The sequence below is a fragment of the Hipposideros armiger genome, unplaced genomic scaffold (assembly GCF_001890085.2).
Source record: "Hipposideros armiger isolate ML-2016 unplaced genomic scaffold, ASM189008v1 scaffold_351, whole genome shotgun sequence".
NCBI lineage: Eukaryota > Metazoa > Chordata > Mammalia > Chiroptera > Hipposideridae > Hipposideros > Hipposideros armiger.
The window spans coordinates 1672858-1694408 of record NW_017731701.1 but is presented as its reverse complement, the minus strand read 5'-3'; the positions used below and the strand labels follow the sequence as shown (position 1 = coordinate 1694408).

The 21551-nt window shown below is 40.5% G+C and overlaps 1 protein-coding gene across 2 annotated transcripts; it reads right to left on the bottom strand.

The window, feature by feature from the left end:
* Window positions 1-639: 639 nt before the first annotated feature.
* Window positions 640-21223, bottom strand: CCL28 (C-C motif chemokine ligand 28). Of its 2 annotated transcripts, none has more exons than XM_019661512.1 (3): window positions 21094-21223; window positions 6934-7060; window positions 640-1583 (listed from the first exon to the last, which is right to left on the bottom strand). In XM_019661512.1, exons 1-3 carry the CDS (start codon window positions 21155-21157, stop codon window positions 1391-1393), a joined length of 384 nt encoding a protein of 127 aa, XP_019517057.1. In that variant the 5' UTR covers window positions 21158-21223; the 3' UTR covers window positions 640-1390. The 2 variants fall into 2 exon arrangements, with proteins under 2 accessions (XP_019517057.1, XP_019517058.1); XM_019661513.1 differs by lacking the exon at window positions 21094-21223 and adding an exon at window positions 20823-20889.
* Between the last annotated feature and the right edge of the window lie 328 nt (window positions 21224-21551).

The window sequence follows — 21551 nt, the reverse complement described above, 5'->3', positions numbered from 1 at the left end:
AGCAGCGTCCTCCACAACTAGATTGAAGAACAAAACGACAGCAACTTGTCTGTTCCCCTTCCCCTAATTCCCCAGTACTGTTCCCATCCCCCCAACTACCCAATAAAAATCTTAAAAAAAAAAAAAGATTTAGGCTCCTTATTTAGGGAGAGTAGAAAATCATTCCACATGGTACCCAACTCCAGACCTCTCCCTTAGAGCTCCAAGAACTGCCTGGGGTGGAGGCAGATGGCTCTTGGAGCAAAACAGACATTTTTTTTTTCAGCATCAGAATTTATCAAGTCAAACAACAGTAGTTATTCAAACTAGGTTTTTTAAAGTGATATGCAGCCAAAACTTTTCAAGGTAGAAAATAAACTCCAATGTTCATAAACACTAAATAATGCAGCAAGAAACATAAAAATTCACACAGGAAGCATTCTTATCAAAAATGTTAATCCTGGATGTGATCATGAGGAAACAGACAAACCCTGAGTGTGAAACAGATTCTGGCTTAGATTATTTTTTTTAATTAATTAATTAACTTATTTTTGTTTGTTTTTGTTTTAAGGAGGGCACATCTCAGTGGCCCATGCAGGATCGAACTGGCAATCTTGGTGTTATCAGCACCACGCTCTAACCAACTGAGCTAACCGGCCACTCCTTAGATTCTATTTTTAAAAAGTCTATGCCATGGGAAGAAAGAAAAAGAAAAAAATCAGGACTTTCTTAGATTAAAATATACTAAAGAAATGTAACAATTAATTGCAATATATAAACCTGGATTGATTGAAAAAGAACTATATTAAATACTCTGGAAATAGGGGAAATATGAAATTCTTTAGGTATAAAGTTGATAATGTGATTATATAGATAATGTTTTTATTCTTGAGGGATGCCAAGATGTAACAGTAAAACAAAATTTAGGAGTGAAGTATCATGATGTTTGCAACTTATTTTCAAATGGTTTAGCAAAGATAGACAGATAGATAGATAGATGATAGATTGATCTAATGTTTTATATATACATGCAAAGAGAGAAGAGAGGGAGAAAGTGAATGTGGCAAAACTTTAACAATGATTAATCTGTGTGACAGGTATACAGGCATTCATGGTACCATTCTTTCAACTTCTCTGTAGGTTTGGAAAACATAATAAAAAAGTTGAAGAAATTGTATCTATATACTGCTCTTGCAATATTATATGAAGATAAGTATTATCTTGTCATTTCATTTTTCAGTTGAGTATGTTATTGGCTATATTTGCATACTGTATAATTGTTCCTTTTAAAAAATATTATTTCATTTTGCCCTCTTAACTCCCAAGGAGGAACATTCACATAATAAATTTATAACCAACCATGGCCAGGTTCACTTCAGGAATCATCTTTATAGGTTCATTTGTACATTCTCTAATAAGGAGTTTTATGGCCATGTATTTTATGGCCCCCCTTATGTGTCCCTTTACTGTTCCTCTTGCCATGGTGTTTCTTCTTATGACAAATGTTGCCTTTTGCATTTTTCTTGGCCGCTTGTTGTTTCATCCACCGCTTAATAATACGACTGTGCGGGCTGACACAGATTCTTCTGTGCTTGACATGAAGGCTGCCAAAAAGGGACGGAAAAAAAATCACTGATAGAAAGTACAAGTAACAGCTTAGTGACTTATAGGCATTCCCACTTTTAGACACAATGTATTCTTAGAGGCTGAATCCTACAACTGAGTACCACAGGGTTGATTCTTAACTTTACTACACTGCTGCCTGTGGTTCCTCAGATATCTGCAGAAAGTATTAAAAGAAGGAGAAGGAATTGGAGGAGAGGGGAGGAGAGGAAGGGAGGAAAGGTGGAGGGGGAGGCTAGGAGGGGGCAAAGGGGGAAACCAAGAGAAAACAATTCTCTTTCTGAACTCCAAGCTTCACCCAACAAAACCGATTCATTTCTTACTGCCCATCTCACCCATATCCTCCTCAGTAAGGTTTTTCTAGGTTCTCTCAGCTAAGTGCCCTCTTTTTTCCTTTGAGTTTCCATGGCACTGGTTATATCTCTTCTGCCACTTAGTTTACTCCATCTTTTATTTGAGTACTTGTCTCAGTCTCTCTTTTTTCACTGTGGATTATGCTCCTTGAGGGAGGGAGGGATAGTCTGGAAGTGTCTTGAAAAGGCCTGTGCACAGTAGGAATTCAGTAATTAGTTGTAGATATGAAGTGAAAATTGTTCAAAATAAGGACAGTTTGGTTTTGTTTTTAACAAAACTAAAATATCCTACGCTTTTGTTTACATTTTCATATAATATAGATCTATACCACATCTCAGAATTTGTTTTCATTTTTCTGTATGAAAATTTGACATTGGGAGTGGGAGACTCTTAGAGCACCATTCACAATTTCTAGCAACTAGAAGAATTTTTTTTTTGTTACAGAAGATATTGTGACTTTTAATTCCCCATGAGGTGCCCTCTAGTTTTTATTAAATGTCACAAATCCTGCTGGCTCTATGCATACAATATTTCTGTGTCTGGATAACTTGAGACCCTTGACCCTGTTTTCCTAAAAGGAATCATCAGCTAATGTGGGAGGAAAAGTTGGGAAAGACTTAAATGAGCTGAAGCATAATAAAGCCAGCAGGTGGGAATGTTAGTTTGCAAAAAGTGAGGCATTGGGCCTGTCAAGTGGCGCGTTGGTTAGGAGTTGGCTTGGGATGCCAGCTCTGAACAGCAGGGCCTCGGTTCGGATCCCACATGAGGGCCAGTGATGCTGCGCCCTTTACAGCTAAGATGGTGAACAACAGCTCTACCTAGAGCTGGGCTGCCGTGAGTGGCCTGTGATGGCGTGGGCTGCAGTGGGGCTGCAGTGGGCTGCCATGAGCTACCGTGAGTGGCCGGCAGCGGGCGTGAGCTTTCGTGAGCGGCCGTGAGCAGCCATCCATTGGCCAGCAAGCGACTGCTTCACCTGGGAAGAGCGCAATGATAATATCAACGTGGGCCAGTGAAGCAACATCCTCCACAACTAGACTGAAGAACAAAAGGACAGAGCAACTTGTCTGTTCCCCTCCCCCAATTCCCTAATAAAATCTTAAAAAAAAAAAGTGAGGCATCTTAACAAGAGAATAATACATTCTATTGTATTAGATTGAGGGGTCTTCAAAAGAAAAACTGCTTCTCATTATTGCCAGTTGGTGTGCCTTTAGTTATCATAGGAGGAAACTTGGCTGTAGCAACATGGAGGAAAAAACAAAAAAGTGTTGATGCTCCTACCCTTGCCAAAGGACAACCTGTCTCCTTCCCTGTGGTGTCAAAGAGAACCTGGGCAGACACCCACTGGAGAAAGACTCCACTGACATCCAGATAAACCCAGAAGTTCCACAGGAGAGAACTAGGACTCAACAGGAGAGAACCATTATTTCTCGAGGATGGAGGGGCTCCTGGGAGGGGCACTAGCCCTGGGACTGAAGGGAGGCCTAGACGCAGGGGGGTATACACAGAGGACCCAGGGAGGTGGAGAACCACAGTTAAATAGACAGCAACTACCATGTGGGACCCTTTTCAAAGGCCTACCCAGTATGACCTCAGCCTTTCAATGTAATGTTAGAGAAAAAATCAGCTACCAGAACACAGCTACCAAATCCAAGATGCTATGATGTTTTAAAATCTTTAAGTTTAAAGGCTACTTAAACCTCCACTTGTATCCCATGTGTATTCCACCAGGATAAAAAGAGGTGAGGTAATGTTGGGCAGGGACGTAGCCTATCCGATGCTCCCAGCCGTATCGTATTCTGATGGGTACTGGCCCACCCTGTTGTGAATTTCTAGGTGGAGAGTTTGATGCTAAGAAAACAGAAGGCTGATCTCCTAATTCTTTTACAAGAGAGTAGCTAACCCAATGAACCTAAATGTGTGGACTTGCTGTAGAGATTGTACCTGTAATTGTTACCTAGACTGTATTTCTTTGCCTGTGTCTCTAAGCACAACAGCCCTTAACAACTACTTCTGAAAAAATATTCAAGCCTGCCGGATAACTTCATATAATAATCCCAAATTTTCTTCCCAACAGATAATGCCTGTGTGATTCAAGAAACCTCAGCCATCTACCCAAGACAAACAACTTAGCATTGTATTTATGTCTAGAAACAGCCAAAAGCTCTCTAATGAAGTCACTGTGAAGGAGCTTGAACAAGCAAATTGCTGTCTCAGACATCAAAAATTACAATGATCATTTATGGGGTGTGAAACAAAGGACCTATTTCTAGGCAGAAATGGAAAAGAAAAGAAATCCAATGAGTTCTCTGTAAATTAGTTTATATTCGGTAGTTGTGATAAAAAATACATGCTATTTGGGAATTATATGTTCAACGCTTGCAGTGTTTTCTGCATCTAAAACACTTGTTGCAAACCTTGAATTCTTTATATGTATTGACAGTTAAGGGATAAGTAAAGACATGTTCTGTAGTAAAACAAAAGAACTTTTATCGATTTATATTGAATGTCAGGAAACACAACAGGGAAGATCTGTAAGTTATGATTAAAAAATGCTATGTAGTCAAATTTCATCTTATTTGGGACCAGGTCATAACTTTTTAAAATTTTCAGCTGTTTTATGAGCACAAAGAGGTTAATTTACAAACTTGTACTAGAATAAAGTAGGTATTTTAGATCTAAGTGATTGACTGCATAGTTTCCCTTTAATTAAAATTGAGTCCTTATTAAAATGATAACTCATGTTTTTTATCACATTTTCATTTATCAAAGTGAGGACTTACATCATTTCTGTTCCTAAACCTTTTAGATCTCTATCTGGCACCTGCTTATCCTAAAGAAACTTCTCTGAAACTCCTGTTACCAAACTCCTGTATCAGTGTCCCCGGTACTCCCCAACATCTGTCTCCTGCTACACACACACACAGAAACTTCTGGCAGTTCTTTCCCCATGCCTTCCTAGGTGTCCCATGGGAGCCCTTACAAACTCTGAAGCCTTCTTCAGTCTGGGATGACATGTGCCAACGAGGTGAAAGGGATCGAAAGTTGAGAATTTGGTGTTACTGAGAGTAGCCAGAACAGCCTCAGGCAGATTTTGTTCAGCCAGGCAGATCTGACTCAAATATACAAATGATTTAAATTTTCCAGAACACTGGTTACCCTTGAACTGCCTATGAATTTTCACTCTCCATCTACTACCAGCACTATTTATTAAGATTAAGTCAGAACTGATAGAGTTATGGCCAGGCATTTACTAAGGGAGTTTTTCAAAGAAGTTGGGACATTGAAGTACCCCTCAGAAGGTACCTCATTAGGAAGTAACCCCTGGGTTGCTATAGAACACACTGGTTCCCAGTGACTGAACCACCCGAGACAATGGATCCAGTGTGGTGGTGACATGAACTGAGGAGATGCTGAGAGAGTTTTCTGCCCTCTCCCTGTTCTCACATAGACCTCATGCTTATTACAAGTTTGGGCCAGGAATTGCCTTGCTCCACACATCTAACCCCAAGTGTAATTTTAAAACTTTTTTAGACCTAAGATATTTTTGAAGGTCTTATAAAATCTATGGACCTTCTCTCCAGAAAAATGTTCACACATTCAGACCCACAAATTTCAGGGACTTCACAGCTCCTCTGTCCTGAAGGAAGTCCATCAGTGGACATCTTACAAATTCTCCCTCTGATCTTCTAGAACCTTGCCTTGGAGCCGTGTTTCTCAAAGTTGGGTAATGGATAGGTTCCTCTGATGGGGAAAAATGTATCTTAAATCTCAGAGACTGGTCTGCAGGACCCACCTGGATAGTCTCCTGGAGACTCTAGGAGGGCAGAGTCTATTTTGTCACTGCTGCATCCCCAGCACATAGAATGGTGTTCAGTACATAATCGTTAATTGATAAATATTTGTTGAATTCATTGAATAAATAAGGAGGTTCCCCAATGACTCCGGAACTCAGGCATAAGCAATGGGACTATTTGTAGCCCCAAGAGGGGAACACCAAATGGCTCGTTAGCGTCGCCTGGAACCATAAGTGGTGTCAGGGAAATGCCTGATATGCTGTCATTATGATTTGAAGGTGCTGAATGGAATGGCATTTAAGGAGAGCATTTTATGGTTAGTCCCACCATCCCTTTTGAGAGACCTTGGAAGTACATAGTGCTCTGAACAAAGAGACCTGGGCTCACATCCCATTTCTGCCATTCACTAGCGTATGTCAGCAGGTAAGCTTCGTAATCTCCTCAGTCACATCTTTCTTCTGTGTGACATGGAGGTAACGTATGCCTTCCTCACAGCATTGTTGTCAGCATCCAGCTTTGCTAAATACCAATGCATGTCAGATTTTAAAAATCTCTATGGAGACGTTAAGTCCATATAAGTCTAAAGTTTTTAATAACTGAGACAGGGATGGGGGTAGGAGGGGTATGACGGTCTACCATGCGCCCACAGTCCAGAATCAATAGTAAGAAAGGACATTTGTGCTTGATTACCACATGTAGCACAGGTGAGAGGCATGACAGCTCTACACTTCTGTTTGAACCTTATATACACTCCTGATGAATTCAGAGAGTAAAAAAGATAGCAACTCACATACTTGCCTGGAAAAAGTTGCAGTTAAAGCCATGAAAATAGAACAGAGTCACTTTCTGTTTTTATGTTCATTTTTTTCACTCAGAATGTCCCCTGTTTTGCTTAGGAACGTTTTATGCATTGCTTGGTAACTGAAGGCAATAAGCTCTAATCAGAGCACTGTAGTGGGGGCAGCGGAGGGCTAGTGTGGGGCTCTGGACATCCTAGTACAGGGGGACTGTGTGTTCACTCCAGGGAGCCTGGGGGCCGAAAGGCGAAGTATTTACTCTCCCCTCCCTTGTTCAAATGACATTTGTATGTTGTGTATCAGGTATGTTGCATCCCAGCCTATTGTTGGTTGGCCAGGAAATGATCACTGTGCAGGCTTAGACCTTGTTGCTGAAGAGCACTCACATCACAGCAGCCAGGTCACAATCCCCATCAGCTCTCTGAATGCGACATGTAGTCACTCTTTCCAGAAGCCTTCTGGAAATATGGTGTGAAACCTCGGTGCAACAGCTGGAGGCAATGGGAAGTATAGCTAAAACAAGAAAAGAAAGAAAATGTTAGATCACAGTTTATAGAACAATGGCCTGGCTCTCATCTTAAAGACTCAAAAACACAACGTAAATCCACGTGAGCAAGGGGTAAACGTGTACTGAGGGCTTTGTGCATGCAGACCCAGGCAGTACTGTCTCTGCCTTCCAGAACATACACTGTATTTGGGGAAGATAAATTTAAGCACAGGCAAAGACACAAAACAATTGAAGTGATGAAGAAATGTTCCAGACAACAATGTTAGTGGGGTTGCAGACTGACTTGATAAAAGATGAAAGAAGTGAGGTTGACACAGTGCAGAAGAGAGTGGCCACATGGGCCCCTGGAGCAGGTTGGAACGTTTCCCACTTAGGAAGGACTTGGCTGAATCTTGAAGGATTTGGATGGGTGACAAAAAATGGAGAAGACTTATCCGCACTAATGAAAGTACGTGGTCAGGAGTTCTGAGACAGGAAAGTGCAAAGCGCATTTAGGGTATTGAGAAAAATAGACCATTTTCTCTGAATTAAGCAGCTAGGAAGGTGAGTAATGGGGGATATGGTTCAAAAGATAGACTGAGGTCACACCACTGAGGCCTTGAATGTCCATCTAAGGAGGTTTAGCTTTTATGAAATGGGGACCATTAAAGATTTGAGAAAGGAGAGAGTTTTAGGAAAATCCATCTTGCAGTGATAAGCTCCCATTTGGGGGGTGGGGGGTGATGGGCAGGAGGTCAAGCTACGAGGGGCTTATGTTACCCAGATATCAGGGGACGAGGAGACGAGGGCAACACAAATATAAAAGGAAATCTATCCCTTACTAAATTGTGTATCTGCAAATTCCTACCTGCCACATGCACACAGTATTCTATGCTTCCCATTCTACCAAGAGAGTAGTAAATTAAAAAATACATTTTTTAAGAACCTATAGTCAAGAGGCTGCAGATGGCAGCCTGATAATAACAAACAGAAGTTAGGTCCTGAATGAGGGGTTAAAAGAAATGGTTAGACCTCTTTATAGTGTCAGCTCTAAGCAATAGGGGTACCGGTGCTTGGGATGGGGGAAGATCTCTGTGCGCATGCTTTGCCCATATGGAAACATCAGGCTTACTCACAGCTATGGAGTAGAGAAGGAGCCGAATGTGAAATTAAGAATGTGTATGTGGGGCTGGCCGAGTGGCGCCATTGGTTAAGAGCTGCCTTGGGAAGCCAGAGGGCCCCGGTTCGGATCCCACATATGAGGGCCAGTGACACTGCCCTCTACAGCTAAGATGCTGAACAACAGCTCAACCTGGAGCTGGGCTGCCCTAAGTCACCGGTAACACCGGTGACGGTATAGGCTGCAGTCCCTGTTGCAGTGCGTTGCCATGGGCTACCGTGTGTAGCCAACAGCTAGCGTGAGCGGCCAGCAGCCGCTGTGAGCAGCCATCCAGAAGCTGGCGACTGACCTGTCTCGCCCGGGAAGAGCCCAATAATGGTGCCAACTTGGGCCAGTGAAGCGACGTCCTCCACAACTAGACTGAAGAACAAAAAGGACAGCAACTTGTCTGTTCCCCTTCCCCCAATTCCCCAGCGCTGTTCCCATCCCCCATTCCCCCAATAAAAATCTTTAAAAAAAAAAAGAATGTGTATATGACTCTCTGGGCATCAAAACTTTCCATTACCAGTCATCCATTCATTTATTCATTTAACTATTCAACAAATATTTATTGAGCAGTTAAAATGTTCCAGGAATAATGCTGGCCACCAGGGGATACAAAAATAAATAAAACAAATGTCCCTGTCCTCAAGAGGCTGTAGTAGAGGAAACAGATTTGGAGCTAAATGCTTAGGAAACGGCCCCATTGGCCCACTATAACTGTACTTCTGGAATTCTGTCCTTCTGAAAAGGCTCCCACAAGTCACAAAGATGGGTGTACAGCTGCTCACTATAGCAAAACATTAGTGACAATCTGAACATCTACCAATAGTGAAATAAATAATGGTACATCTAAATGGAATAAAGGATGAAGTAGATGTATGTACATTAACATCCCGGGGGTGCCAAAAAATGTATATACAGGACTTATATTCATCTTTTGTTATCAGTATATATTGAGTATTATAATTTTAATACAGTTTTTTCCTTTCTTAAAATGTGACACGTGGCACCCTCTGTATATGAATTCCATAATTTATTGTTAAGTGAGAAAAGCAAGTTTCAGTACAAGAACTATAAATGATCCCATTTTTATATAAAAATAGAATGTACACACATACAAAGAGGAAAAGATATGGAAATATATATGCCCACATTTATAAGCAAAGACTACTTCTAGAAAGGGGGCACATTTTCAACTAGCATGCAACACTTATAATGTTTTTAAACTTCCAATGCTATGAAGAGCCGAAACAAGTCCCCTAGAAACACAGATTAGAGAACTCCACCTAGGGAAGTCAGGGCAGGCATCCCAGGACATGAAGTTTGGACTCAGTTTTAAAGGTGGAGTCAGAACTCACCTAACTGAGAGGGGACCTCGAACATGTCCTGATCACTGGGCTAGAAGAGAGTGAAGTGCTTCTTAGGTAGTTTATCCCACAAAATGAGTCAAACTCATGGGACTTGGCATCCTAGACCATGGCACGTCTTCTCTGGCAAGATTCTTGTTCAAAATGGTACAAGAAGGAAATTCTGCTCTGACTTCAAGTCTTATCCAGGGCCTGGGGAAAATGCCTTGTCCTTAGTCCTCTAGCCTCATGGAGGATCTGAGTAAAATTCACTGGAGCGCTTCCCTCCAGAAAGAAAGACTTTCTCAACATTCCCTCCTGTCCCACTTGTCCTGAATAGCTCAACGCTGCTCCATTTGGAACAGAATCTAGGCTTGAGAAAATAAATAAATACATAAATAAATAAATAAATAGCAATCTAGCTTCAGCCCAGTATATATTTTTTACTCTCAGAGAATTAGAATATATGTACACTCTCCAATTATACATTAATTATATATTTACAAAAATGTATGTCTTTTTTTTTTTAGTGGAGAAATTAAATTATTGGGAAAATATCACATTAATGGGAAATTACAAAAGAGCATGCTAAGTCTTATAATAGGAAAATACAGGGTGCTAGAGAGCCATATAAGAGGGCAATCTAACTTACACTTGGGGACAATTGAAAAGACTTCTTAGAAGGTCATGCATATAAAGGCCACAAAATTAGAAAGTATGTTTCATACAGAAGACACATCCCCTGCCGAAGGCTCTGAAGTGGTGGGCCCACAAAAATGTATGCTTTTAATAACTTCTAAACAATGCATTTAAATTAAATAGATGTCGTTGCAATATACCCATGCAAGTGATATAAAGTGCTCAGCCTCAGTTCTGTTATAATTTAGCTGTCATGTGAGTCTGCAGCATCCCAAATGAAGGAAAAGTTTACCTTTCCCAGTGCAAGCTATTTCATGCCACAAGGACCACCCTCGTCCTTCTCAATCTAGACCCAGGAAGGGCTTTTCATTTTGTTATGCATATAAGGAGTGTGTGTAGAGGCATACCCAAATACCACCCAACCAGATTCACTAGAATAAGGAAAGAATCATTCGTTCAGTAAACATGCATTGAGTGTCCACTCTGTGTCAGGCCCTAAACTCTGTATTAGAAATGCTGAAATAAACATGCATAGCTTCCATCCTCGCGATATTTACTAGTCCAATGGGAGGCAGGCAGGCAAACAAATAATCACAACACAGCAAAATACGAGACACGGTCAAAGTGCGATGCGATTATAAATGAAAGCAACCAGATTCAAAAGGCCATATTTTGTATGAAGTTGTTTATGTGAAATGTCCAGAATAGACAAATGCAGAGACAGAAAGTAGATTAGTGGTTGCCAGGGGCTGGGGTAGGGGGGAATGGGGAGTGACTGCTTACAGGTCGAGTCCCTTTTGGGGTGATGAAATGTGCTGGAATTAGATAGTGATGATGGTTGTATGATTCTATGACTATACTAAAAACCACTAAATTGTACACTTTAAAATGGTGAATTTTATGGTATGTGAATTATATTTCAATTTTTAAAAAAGTGCTGTAGGAGAACACTGGTTGTCCTTACATCTATTAATACATTTATTTCCTAAACTGAATTGTTTTTTCTTTAGCTATGCTGTACTGCCTATTCTCCAAGTCAAAGTATTTTAATATCCCCCTAAAGGCTTGGGGTTTATTTACGTATCCATCTATCCATGCATTCACCCATCTTACTGTATAAGAATCACTATGTGAATTCTTGTAGAGCGAATCACTATTTATATCTATATCTATATCTATATCTATATCTATATCTATATCTATATCTATGAATTCTTATTGTGAATCACTATACTAGAGCCTGGAGGTAGAAAGATGAAAGGGTTGCCAGCTTCAAAGAGTTAATACACAAACCACTGCTATTAGTTGTGACCCAGGCGACTATAAAATAGGAAATGGACTTTCAGAAGCATTGTGCTAATTATGAGTCATAGGCAAACCTGTGTTTTTAGGAATTTGAGTTATCTGAGAGCGGACATCAATTCAAGGAATAGATTTAAGCCAGAAAGACACCCAGGACCTATATGTACTCAGTAAACTGATACACATTTCTCAAATATAAAAGTAGGATGGGCTCACTTGGAGATTACTTGACCTAAATCAGATTATCTACATAAAGGCAAGAGGCAGGCCAACATTTATTACATGTTGGCAGATGTGACTGGTGCCCTCGTGAGGAAGCAGGAAACATAAAAGGCCAGGAGGCCACCTGAGTGGCTCAGTTGGTTAAGAGCTCGCTCAAGAGTGCGAGCTCTGAGCAACAGCGGTTCGAGTCCGGCTTGAGCTGATCTGCCAACAGGTGGCAGGATGGCTCAGCTAAAGTAATAATAATAATAAAAATAAATAAATAAAAGGCCGGAAAAGGTAGAATCCTTTGAAGAGTACAGGAGTTGCTTGGCAATGAAGAATGTTACATGGTTTGGGCTAGGGCGATGGTGAGATTGTTTTGGATAGCATCGCCCCCTGGTGGTTTTCTCACGCAGCCTCCAGTCAGAATACTTCCATTTTTAAGGAATGGTTAGCAACTTCCTCTGATTTCCATATAGGAAAGATTTATGGTAGTAATAAGGTTGAAAAACGGGATTGGGTGACGGTTCTACTGCATTTAATAGTTTTTATTCATATGATACGTTTACTTGTTTGTGGAATCAAGCTGATAAGAAATTAGGGAAACTAAGCTTTCCCCCAAAGACCACTTTGGTGCCACCATTTCATAAGGCCAGGAACCCCAAGGGAAAGAACCTGTTTTTATTTCAAAACACGAGTTCACACACAGACCTATCTGATGGAGTAGGGTTCCCTGGAAGGACGACATATGTGAAAATTATTGCAAATAGAAGCCTTGCAGAGTAGACTCGATAAAGCAGCAGGGCCCAGAGTTATAAACAAACAAGGATCTGAGGTTTATTTGTAAGGTTTTCCCTACTTCACCCCAGCCCCTTCCTTAATCCCTCCAGAGATGCCCCTTTGCTTTGGGCAGGGCATTCTTTGTTTTGTGTCAGCCCAACAGCCAGGAATCTCCTTTGAAAGATGATTTATGAGAGCAGCAACTGCTGGCCTAAGGTCAGTTCTCTGAAGTAGGCGACCACAAGAAGACAGGGCGTGGGTCACCAGCAGCTACCTAGCAGAGGCACCTTAAAGCTGCAGGTAGGGGCAGCCTCCCCATTCTATCTGGCCACCTTCCCTCAGACTCTTGGAGAGAAAGGACTCTTCTCTAGGACTCACAATTTGAGAATTATCAATAATTTTTTAACTGGGAGACCCTAGTAAAAATCTGTAATGACTGCTAGGCAAGATGAGGTGAGGGCAACTCAGAACATCCTAATTTCTATTCACCAGCCAGTGAAGTCCAGACCATACAGTTTCCATGGGTAGCATCTGATGTGTGTATTCTGTGAATAGAAGTTAATATTTGAATCATTTGTCAATTGTTTTTGGAGATTGTATCGATCTTTGCTCCATTGTAAAGGTTGGTTTACTCTTGTGTAGAAGTGTGAAATAAAGTAGGGGAAACCATTTCTAACATAAGGCAGAATGTGGCAATGGCTATGTGATAAATAGAATGAGTGTCTGGAACCTCGAACTACAGAAGAGATACATTATAACAGAGATTCAGACACATATTTATCAAGAGGTGGTATTTGACCTGGGAACTTGAAAGATGGATAGGATTTTAAAAGGGCAGTAAATGTAGAGGAGACAAGGCATGTAAAGATATGAAAGTGGAAAAAAATAGAACATACGCAAATTTGGTTGGAATTTTAGAAATAGTGAGTGCAAGTTGTAAGAGGAAGACATGAAAAGTATGTTGGGATCAGGCAGCCTTGTATTTTATGCCAAGGGCACAAGTGCTGCAACTTCTTTCTGTGGAAACATTTTTAATCAAGACATGATGATTTACATAAACTAACACCCTTCTGTGGAAATCCAAATGTGAATAGATAATTGATGACTTCATTACTATTCTTTGCTTGTGAAATATTTCAACACAGGGAAAAGTAGCAAGAATGATAAAAACTCCTATATACCCACCACCCAAATTTTACTAATTTTAGTCCTCTTTCCATGTTTGCTTTCAGTCTTATTTTTAAGAAATCTTTTTCTAATATTTTACTATTACAAACAAGGCTGTAATGAACATCCTAATGGTAAGAAGATGTTACACTTATTGAGGGCTTACTCGGTGCCAGGCACTGCTGTAACTGCCCCATGGGAAATAATTTCTTCACAGCAATGATATGCAGAAGGCACTATATTTATCTACACTGTATAGATGGGTAACTACTACACAGAAAAGTTACCTAACTTTGCCCAGATCAAAGGGCTAAGAAATGGTTGGGCTAAGATTGGCATCCAGGCAGTCTGGCACTTTTTTAAACAATTGGGCTATGCTTTCCTTGCTCTTCTATGTCTCCTTGAGGCTTGTGTGAGAATACCTCTAGGGCAATGGTTTTCAGATTTTCCGTGCCTCAGGATTATTTAAAGGGCGTTTTAAACTAAAGATTGATGTCAGTCCCTCCCCTACCTCAGGTTTCTGAGTCAATATGTCTGATGTCGGTACGTTAAAAATCTTACACTACTGTTGGGATTATATCAGATTTTTTTCTTGTGAGTCTGTCCACTTTTGCAATATATCACTTGGGGTTATATTTTCAGATTCACACAGACCTGCTGGTCCACAACCAGGATTGGCGTGAGGCACTACTGGCCTTGGGTGCAAAGTTTAACGGGGCACCAAAAACACCAGTAATCAAAGATAAATGACATTTGAATATATTTTAAAATAAAAATTAACACAAGAAATCTTTGATGAATAAAACACAACAATTTTAAATAAAAACAAAATCTGCCCCTGCACCTGCGCAACTCACCTAAGTCACCTCACTTGCCTCACCCTATTCTGAGTCCTGGGTGTACCTTCTTGGTGAACTTAATCTTTTCTTATCCTTCCTATTAGATAAGATTCCTCTAGTCCTATTGCAGCTTTTGGGTTAAATTCTTTTTCTGATATTAAACGTGCAACTCTCAATTTTTGCTTAAATGTTCACCTTATTTTGTGTTTGTTTTTTTAATCTTATTTTCTCTGCTTCCCTCTCCCCCTTCCTTCTATTGGATTAAGTTTTCTACATTTCCTTTATTTTGTTTATTTTATTTATTTATTTATTTATTTATTTAATACTGAAAATTTAGGCTGGGTTAGGTCAAGAAAAAAATCTCGATAATATTTCACACAAATGTTTTTGAGTAAGTGTATTATTTTACTAATGAAAGTGATTGTCACATCAATAAAATTCCATAAACACTTACTGAGCACCTATCTGTGTCAGTCATTGTTCCAGGTACTAAGTACTGTATACAAAAATTAGCAAGTCATTGTACCTGCCCTCAGGGTGCCTACAATAGCTGCTATTTTTCTAACATTACCTTTCCAGACCTGACTACTGATGGTGACATTGTTACCCATTCCTTCCTAAAAATTTTCTATATCCTTGGTTTATAAAACACTAATCTCTCCGAATTCTCCTAATACTGAAAAATTACCTTCTCTGCCTCTTGAATTCCTGCTTAACCCGCTCCTCAATAGTTAGCGTTCCTCAAAGTTCCATTCTTGACCTTCCACTCTTTTCTTTCCATCTACATCTTCTCATGCTTTATTATTTTTTAAAATTTATTTTATTGGGAAACAGGACCCATTGTATTGGAAAAAATATGTTTTACCAGGACCCATCAGCTCCAAGTCAAGCAGTTGTTTCCTTTTAGTTGTGGAGGGCACAACTCAGTGGCCCATGTAGGAACTGAACCGGCAACCTTGGTGTTATGAGCACTGTGCTCTAACCAACTGAGCTAACCGGCCACCCCTCTCATGCTTTAAATGATTACCTATGTCAGTAACTTCAAAATATCTTTGTCTACTTTAAACTCTACCCCAATGTCCTGACACATATCCAACTGCTGTTGAGCATGCACTTGGATATCCTACGGGCACCCCTAACTCAATGAATACCCAACTGAAGACATCATCTCCTGCTGCTGTAAATTTACTCCTTTTCTCGTCTCATTTAACTATCATTTGGTTACCCAAGCCAAAACCCAGGTGTCATTCCATCCTCCTGCATGCCCCACAGCCAATCGCAAACTCCTGTAAGTCTTACACCCTTAACATTTCTCATATTTGTCTCTCCCTTTTCATTCCTGTTACCATTGCCCAAGTTCAAGACCTCATTAATTGGTTCCTGGCCTGTTGAGCCTCCCAGTTGCCTCCTTTCTCTCAGTCTTGCCCATTCTGCACGTAAATCTGTGGTCCCACAGCACCCTAAGCTTTCCTGTTTACCATATATAAAATTAAGTGTTTACATGACTTTGTCTTTTGTCTGTGAGCTCCCTCAGGATATCTTTCTACCCACACCACAGACATTACCTGGCATTAGTGCTAAATAAATGTCTCAAGCTGAACTAAGTTCTGTTGTAGTCCCACATCATGTTTAATTTTATCTTGTTTTAAGGCTTTCAATGCCATTAAAATATTTTTCCTTTTAAAAAATTTTTTTTGAGAACACAAGATTATCAGTTTTTGGTCAAGGTCTTATGTCACAAATGTCCTAAAATTCCACAGTGCTTTTCAGAAACATACCGTCCCTTTACCTTAAAGTAATTAGGGGTGAACTCAATATGAAATAAATCATTTGTCCATTATATTTAATATTTTAAAGATGATGTCATTACTATCTCATTAAAAGCATTAATATTTGTCTTATTAAGTATAGTGTTATTGCTATTAATTCTGTTAGTTCTAGGTTGTTATCATTGTTGTTTATGGTAGTAAGTAAATGAGTGATTTACCATAAGTGTCTGTGCCTGCGTATTTATAAATGCATAGAGAAAGTTCTAGAAGGATACGTAGAACTCAGAAGGGTTATTACCTTTGAGGAAGGGAAAGACATTAAAGGAATAGAGAAAGTGGACATTCATTTCTTTTAATTCTATATTTTATATTTAAAAATTTTACACTGTTATATTTATAATTTTTGTAATTTTAGGAATTAAATTCTTTTAATTTGTGACTTTTTGATAATTTTCATTAAAAAAATTATCAGAAGATAGACACTTATGGGAGAAAAGGGACAGAAACTAACAATTATTGAGCACCTACTAAATGCCAGACACTCTCTATATACCGGGGGAGCAAAAAAATGTATACACATGACTTGTGTTCATCTTTTGTTGTTGGTATATATTGAGTATTACAGTTTTTTCCTTTCTTAAAGTGTGTATACATTTTTTTGGCACCTTTGTATTATCTCATTTAATCATAAAAATAACTAGGTAAGAGAGGCATTGTTATTCTTATTTTACTGATAAGAAAACTGGAGCTCAGAGTGATTAAGCAAATTTCCCAAGTTCATGTAATTAGAATTCTGACTGGGCCTTTTGGAGTCCAAAGCCCAGATCCTTCCCAGTATGCCAGCATTTCTTTTTTTTTTTTTTTAAAGATTTTTATTGGGGAATTGGGGGGATGGGAACAGCGCTGGGGAATTGGGGGAAGGGGAACAGACAAGTTGCTGTCCTTTTGTTCTTCAGTCTAGTTGTGGAGGACGTTGCTTCACTGACCCAAGTTGGCACCATCATTGCGCTCTTCCCAGGCGAGGCAGATCAGTCACCAGCTTCTGGACGGCCTCTCACTGCGGCTGGTGGCTGCACACAGTAGCCCATGGCAACCCACTGCAGCAGGGGCTGCAGCCGATGACTCATGGCAACCCAGCTCCAGGTTGAGCTGTTGTTCAGCATCTTAGCTGTAGAGGGCAGTGTCACTGGTCCTCATATGTGGGATCCGAACCGGGGCCCTCTGGCGTCCCAAGCCAGTTCTTAACCATCGCACCACTCGGCCAGCCCATGCCAGCATTTCTCAAACTGGGTTTCACAGACCTCTGGGAGATAGCCCATCAAAATGTTGTTCTCAGGGTTCATGAGCTCTCCGAACAGTTCTTAAATTTTAGGATGTCGTTTCAATGATAATCTTTAAATAGATATATTCTGGAGCTTCTTTGGAAGACCGTCTTAAAAGAGCACTTTTGGGACATATGAATTTTGTCTATGTTTATGCTAGTGTTGTTACCAAGTCAGATCCTACTTTAATTGTCCTAGGCCAATCAGAAAATAACAGAGTAGAATTTCATAATGCATTCATGCTAAGGGCGGGCCAAATTATATCACTGTGTTTCAAAATGAAAAATGTGGTGGGGTGAAAAACACTTCTCATTCTGAACATGGTAGCATGTGCCCATAAAACTCAAAATCTGCACCTCAAGGATCAGTGCTATATTCATGTTTGGAATGGTAATTTTAGTTTTGGCCAAACAGTAACTATTATATTAAGTTAATGTTACATTTAAGTCTTTTTGGCTTTGTAGTTATGTTTTTATTTAAAGGTTAAATTTATTTTGGTTTTATAATTGCAGAAAGGATATATACCTGATTTTATACCTGATACATCACGTAATATAGGAAAATAATTGAAAAGTCATTATTGAGAGTATAAAGAATGTTTTCCATTAAAGGAGTCCATATATGACTCAAATTTGAGAAGACAGCAATTATATCATTCTGCTTCTTTAGACATAGAAAAGGACATTTATAAAACCCTGAGCTACATTATAGATATGATGACTGGGTTTCTGAACCAAAACCTAAAACACTTAATCTAACAATGGTATTGAGGCACACAGGATGTATTGTTTTAACTAAAGGGCACACCTGGAGAGAAAGTGAAGGGCAGATTCCCAGGTACATCATGTCTGGCCTCTCAGGAACCACTTCAGGTGACATGGAGAGTAGCAACTGTGCAGAACAACTTTCAAGCACAGATGTATATTCTTGGTAACCCTCCCTAGTAAGTCTCCTATGGTTAAAACAAACAAAAGATAGTTTTCTTTTAGGATGAAGCAACAAGTCTCTAGCAACTATCTGTGTAATAATGAGCCATCCTAATCTGAGAAAGTAGACTGTCAGCCAGAAGGAAGCCAATTTTGGATTCAATGAAGCAACACCCCCCCACACCCCCACACCCCACACCCCCGATGTACACTGCTGAGCACAGTGGAACCTTAGTCTTAATGTACAACAAAAACAGCCAGGTCCACAAAGCACTAGATTGTGGCTTTACATAATCTGGCTCAGGGCCACTGAGAGTGGATAATAGACATTTTTATGGACCTAATATTGACTTCTGGGAATCAAGTCAGTAGGTGTGGGGTGTGCCCAAACCCTATCTTTGAGTAGAATCCAAGGCTTTTAATTATGGATAAGTCAGCTGCTTCCTGATTTACGCAGAATACTTTGGGAATGCCAGCAACTGAGCCATCACATCAAGTTGGCCATTTAAGGCACCATTCAGGTCATGGAACAGTTAATGCCTGGAAGAACAAAATGTACTTCCCGAAGTCCTGAACTGGCACAGGCCACATCCTTATTCCCTGCCCCAGCCTGTGACAATTGCCAAGGCCACCGATACCTCCTTCCCTGTACTCCCCAGTACTCCCCACCTTCTTTCCCCCTACCTCCCCGCCCTATCCCATCCAGCCTGAATCTTTTAGAGACTCTCACAGGGCACCTGGGACACAGACACTTGAATGGACGTTTGCTACAGAAAGCAATGGGGTTACCCCTTTCAGTTCCACAACGACTCTAAGGCCTTACTCTCATGTATTTTAACCCAACATCACTTATTTTATATGATGGAGGGTTGGGGCTTCTCAGACAGTGTAATTTTCCTCTGGTTCAAACTGCCTTAGGGAAAGCCCTGAGATGAACCCAAAACGCTACTGTTGGGTCTCCTCAGCTCCTTTTCTTTCTTATCACCAACTGTTCCTTTTCAAACCCTTCTGTTTTGCTGTCCCACCCTCTCTGCCTGGACTCATTCCCTGGAAGAACTTGGCCTTAGGCCTGGTAGGGCTTCCCTCATTACCTTTGTCCCTTTCGCCTGCCCTTCCCTCTCCTTCCCTCCTCTCCTACAGAGAGCTGCTGCTGCTGCTGCTGTGGGGACAGCTGGAAACAGGCCAGGAAGCTTTATTTTAAAGCTTAATGAGAAAAAATAAATTGCTTTGCCGAAACTAGGAACGAAGCCTTGGCAAGTAGACCTTTGAGAAACAGTGAAAGTGAATCCTAAAATTTCAATGGTGAATTTTTCTGAAAAATTGTACAGAAACATATAAAATGAAAAACTTTTGTCTTTGTCATAATAAAATAGATGAATAGAAATGAAGAAGAGATTATCCAGATTTTTCCTGAGCTCTGTAATATAAACCCAGTGTATTGGTACACTAAACTAAGGTTTCTACACAAATGCCTACAGTTAATTGGATGACAGCCAACTTCAGAGAAGGACAGAGGTTTGTCTCCTCCAGCCAGTTCTTGCCAGGGAACGTGGAACCATTGTTGTCAGATCTGATTTTTCAAGAGAAGTTTTAAAATCTAATTTGTATGCGTGTATACATGAGGATATGTACGTGAAATGTCAGTTTTTAAATGTTGGCTTAATTTTTAAAAGAGCAGACCAAACAAAACTTATATTTCATCTCTGTTTTGGATTTAGATAATCTTTTCAGGGTAAAGTTTCAGAAAAGAAGGTGGTGGAAGAAACAAATCTGTCAAGTACTAAGTAAGTACCTCTAAGCAGGGTTTCTAAAAACAGTACAAATGATCACCTCCAATCCAAACGCAGTTATAATCCCCATATATACGCTAGCAGCTCACAATTTAAGTTCTCTTTGATATAATTTGTATAGTTCAGTCCCCTTTATCCTGCATCCCTTTTTAAGGTCAGATTAAAGTTTTGGGTTTTAGTATCCACAGAGTTGACATTGTTCAGAAAATTTGCAACTTACCAAACCCTAACCCAGAAGGTCAAGTCTCTCTTTCTTCCAGAAATATGCACATTTGCATCCAGACAGTTTAGCAGGTTGGGAGGAGGGAACAGACAGATGAACAATAGCTGCTCTCCTCCAATCTCTATCTAGGGATTTTCTAAGACACTGTCATCAGAAAAGGAAATGCAGCTCAAAGCTGCACTGGTGTGGAAGGACCTCATCTACCAGGTGGCAAATTACTAACATTCATGTTCCAATGAGGTTCTTTTCTGAAAATTCTTCTTGGAGATCAGAAATTTAAACCTATGTCATTCCCTTGTAGATAATTAGAAGTTCCTACCTGAAGAGATGGAAATTCCTGCCCCAGATTGCTGGGAGTACCTCACTTCCTCCAGCTCCATTTTGAGAGGCAGCCACTCTCCCAACCTCCAAACCCTCCCCTTGCCGCTTCCCCCCTTCGCCCCCCCCCCACACACACACACACATACACTCCTTCCATGGAAGGCTCAGAAAGCAGGTGACCTCACTCACCTTCCGAGGNCCCCCCCCCACACACACACACACATACACTCCTTCCATGGAAGGCTCAGAAAGCAGGTGACCTCACTCACCTTCCGAGGTGCGAAGTGCCACACAGGCAGCCAAGGCCATGAGAGTGAGTCCTGCCTGCTGCATTCCTGCCTGCCCCACCAGCTCAGACAGCACTGCAGGTGAAGCTGTAAAATCAGGAAATGAGACTAAAGGTGTCCTTGGCTGCAGAGAAAGAGCGTGGAGGGAAAGTAAACCAGGAAGCCCCGCCCCGGGAGGTGCTGGGGTACCTGTTTCTCAAGTTTCTTTCCTGGAAACCAGGCTCTTTCTTAAGACCAGACCTCTGTTCAACCATTTGGGGGTCAGACGATGTCAATGGTGATCTGGCAGCAGCTGCAGAGGTCATTGTGAGTAGGGGGCATGCATCAGAATCACTTAGAAACCATTTAAAAAAAATAGCTATCTACAAGAATTCCTCCATGGACCTATAAATAAGAATTTTGGAGTAGGAGACCAGTAATTTAAACTTTTTAAAAGCTCC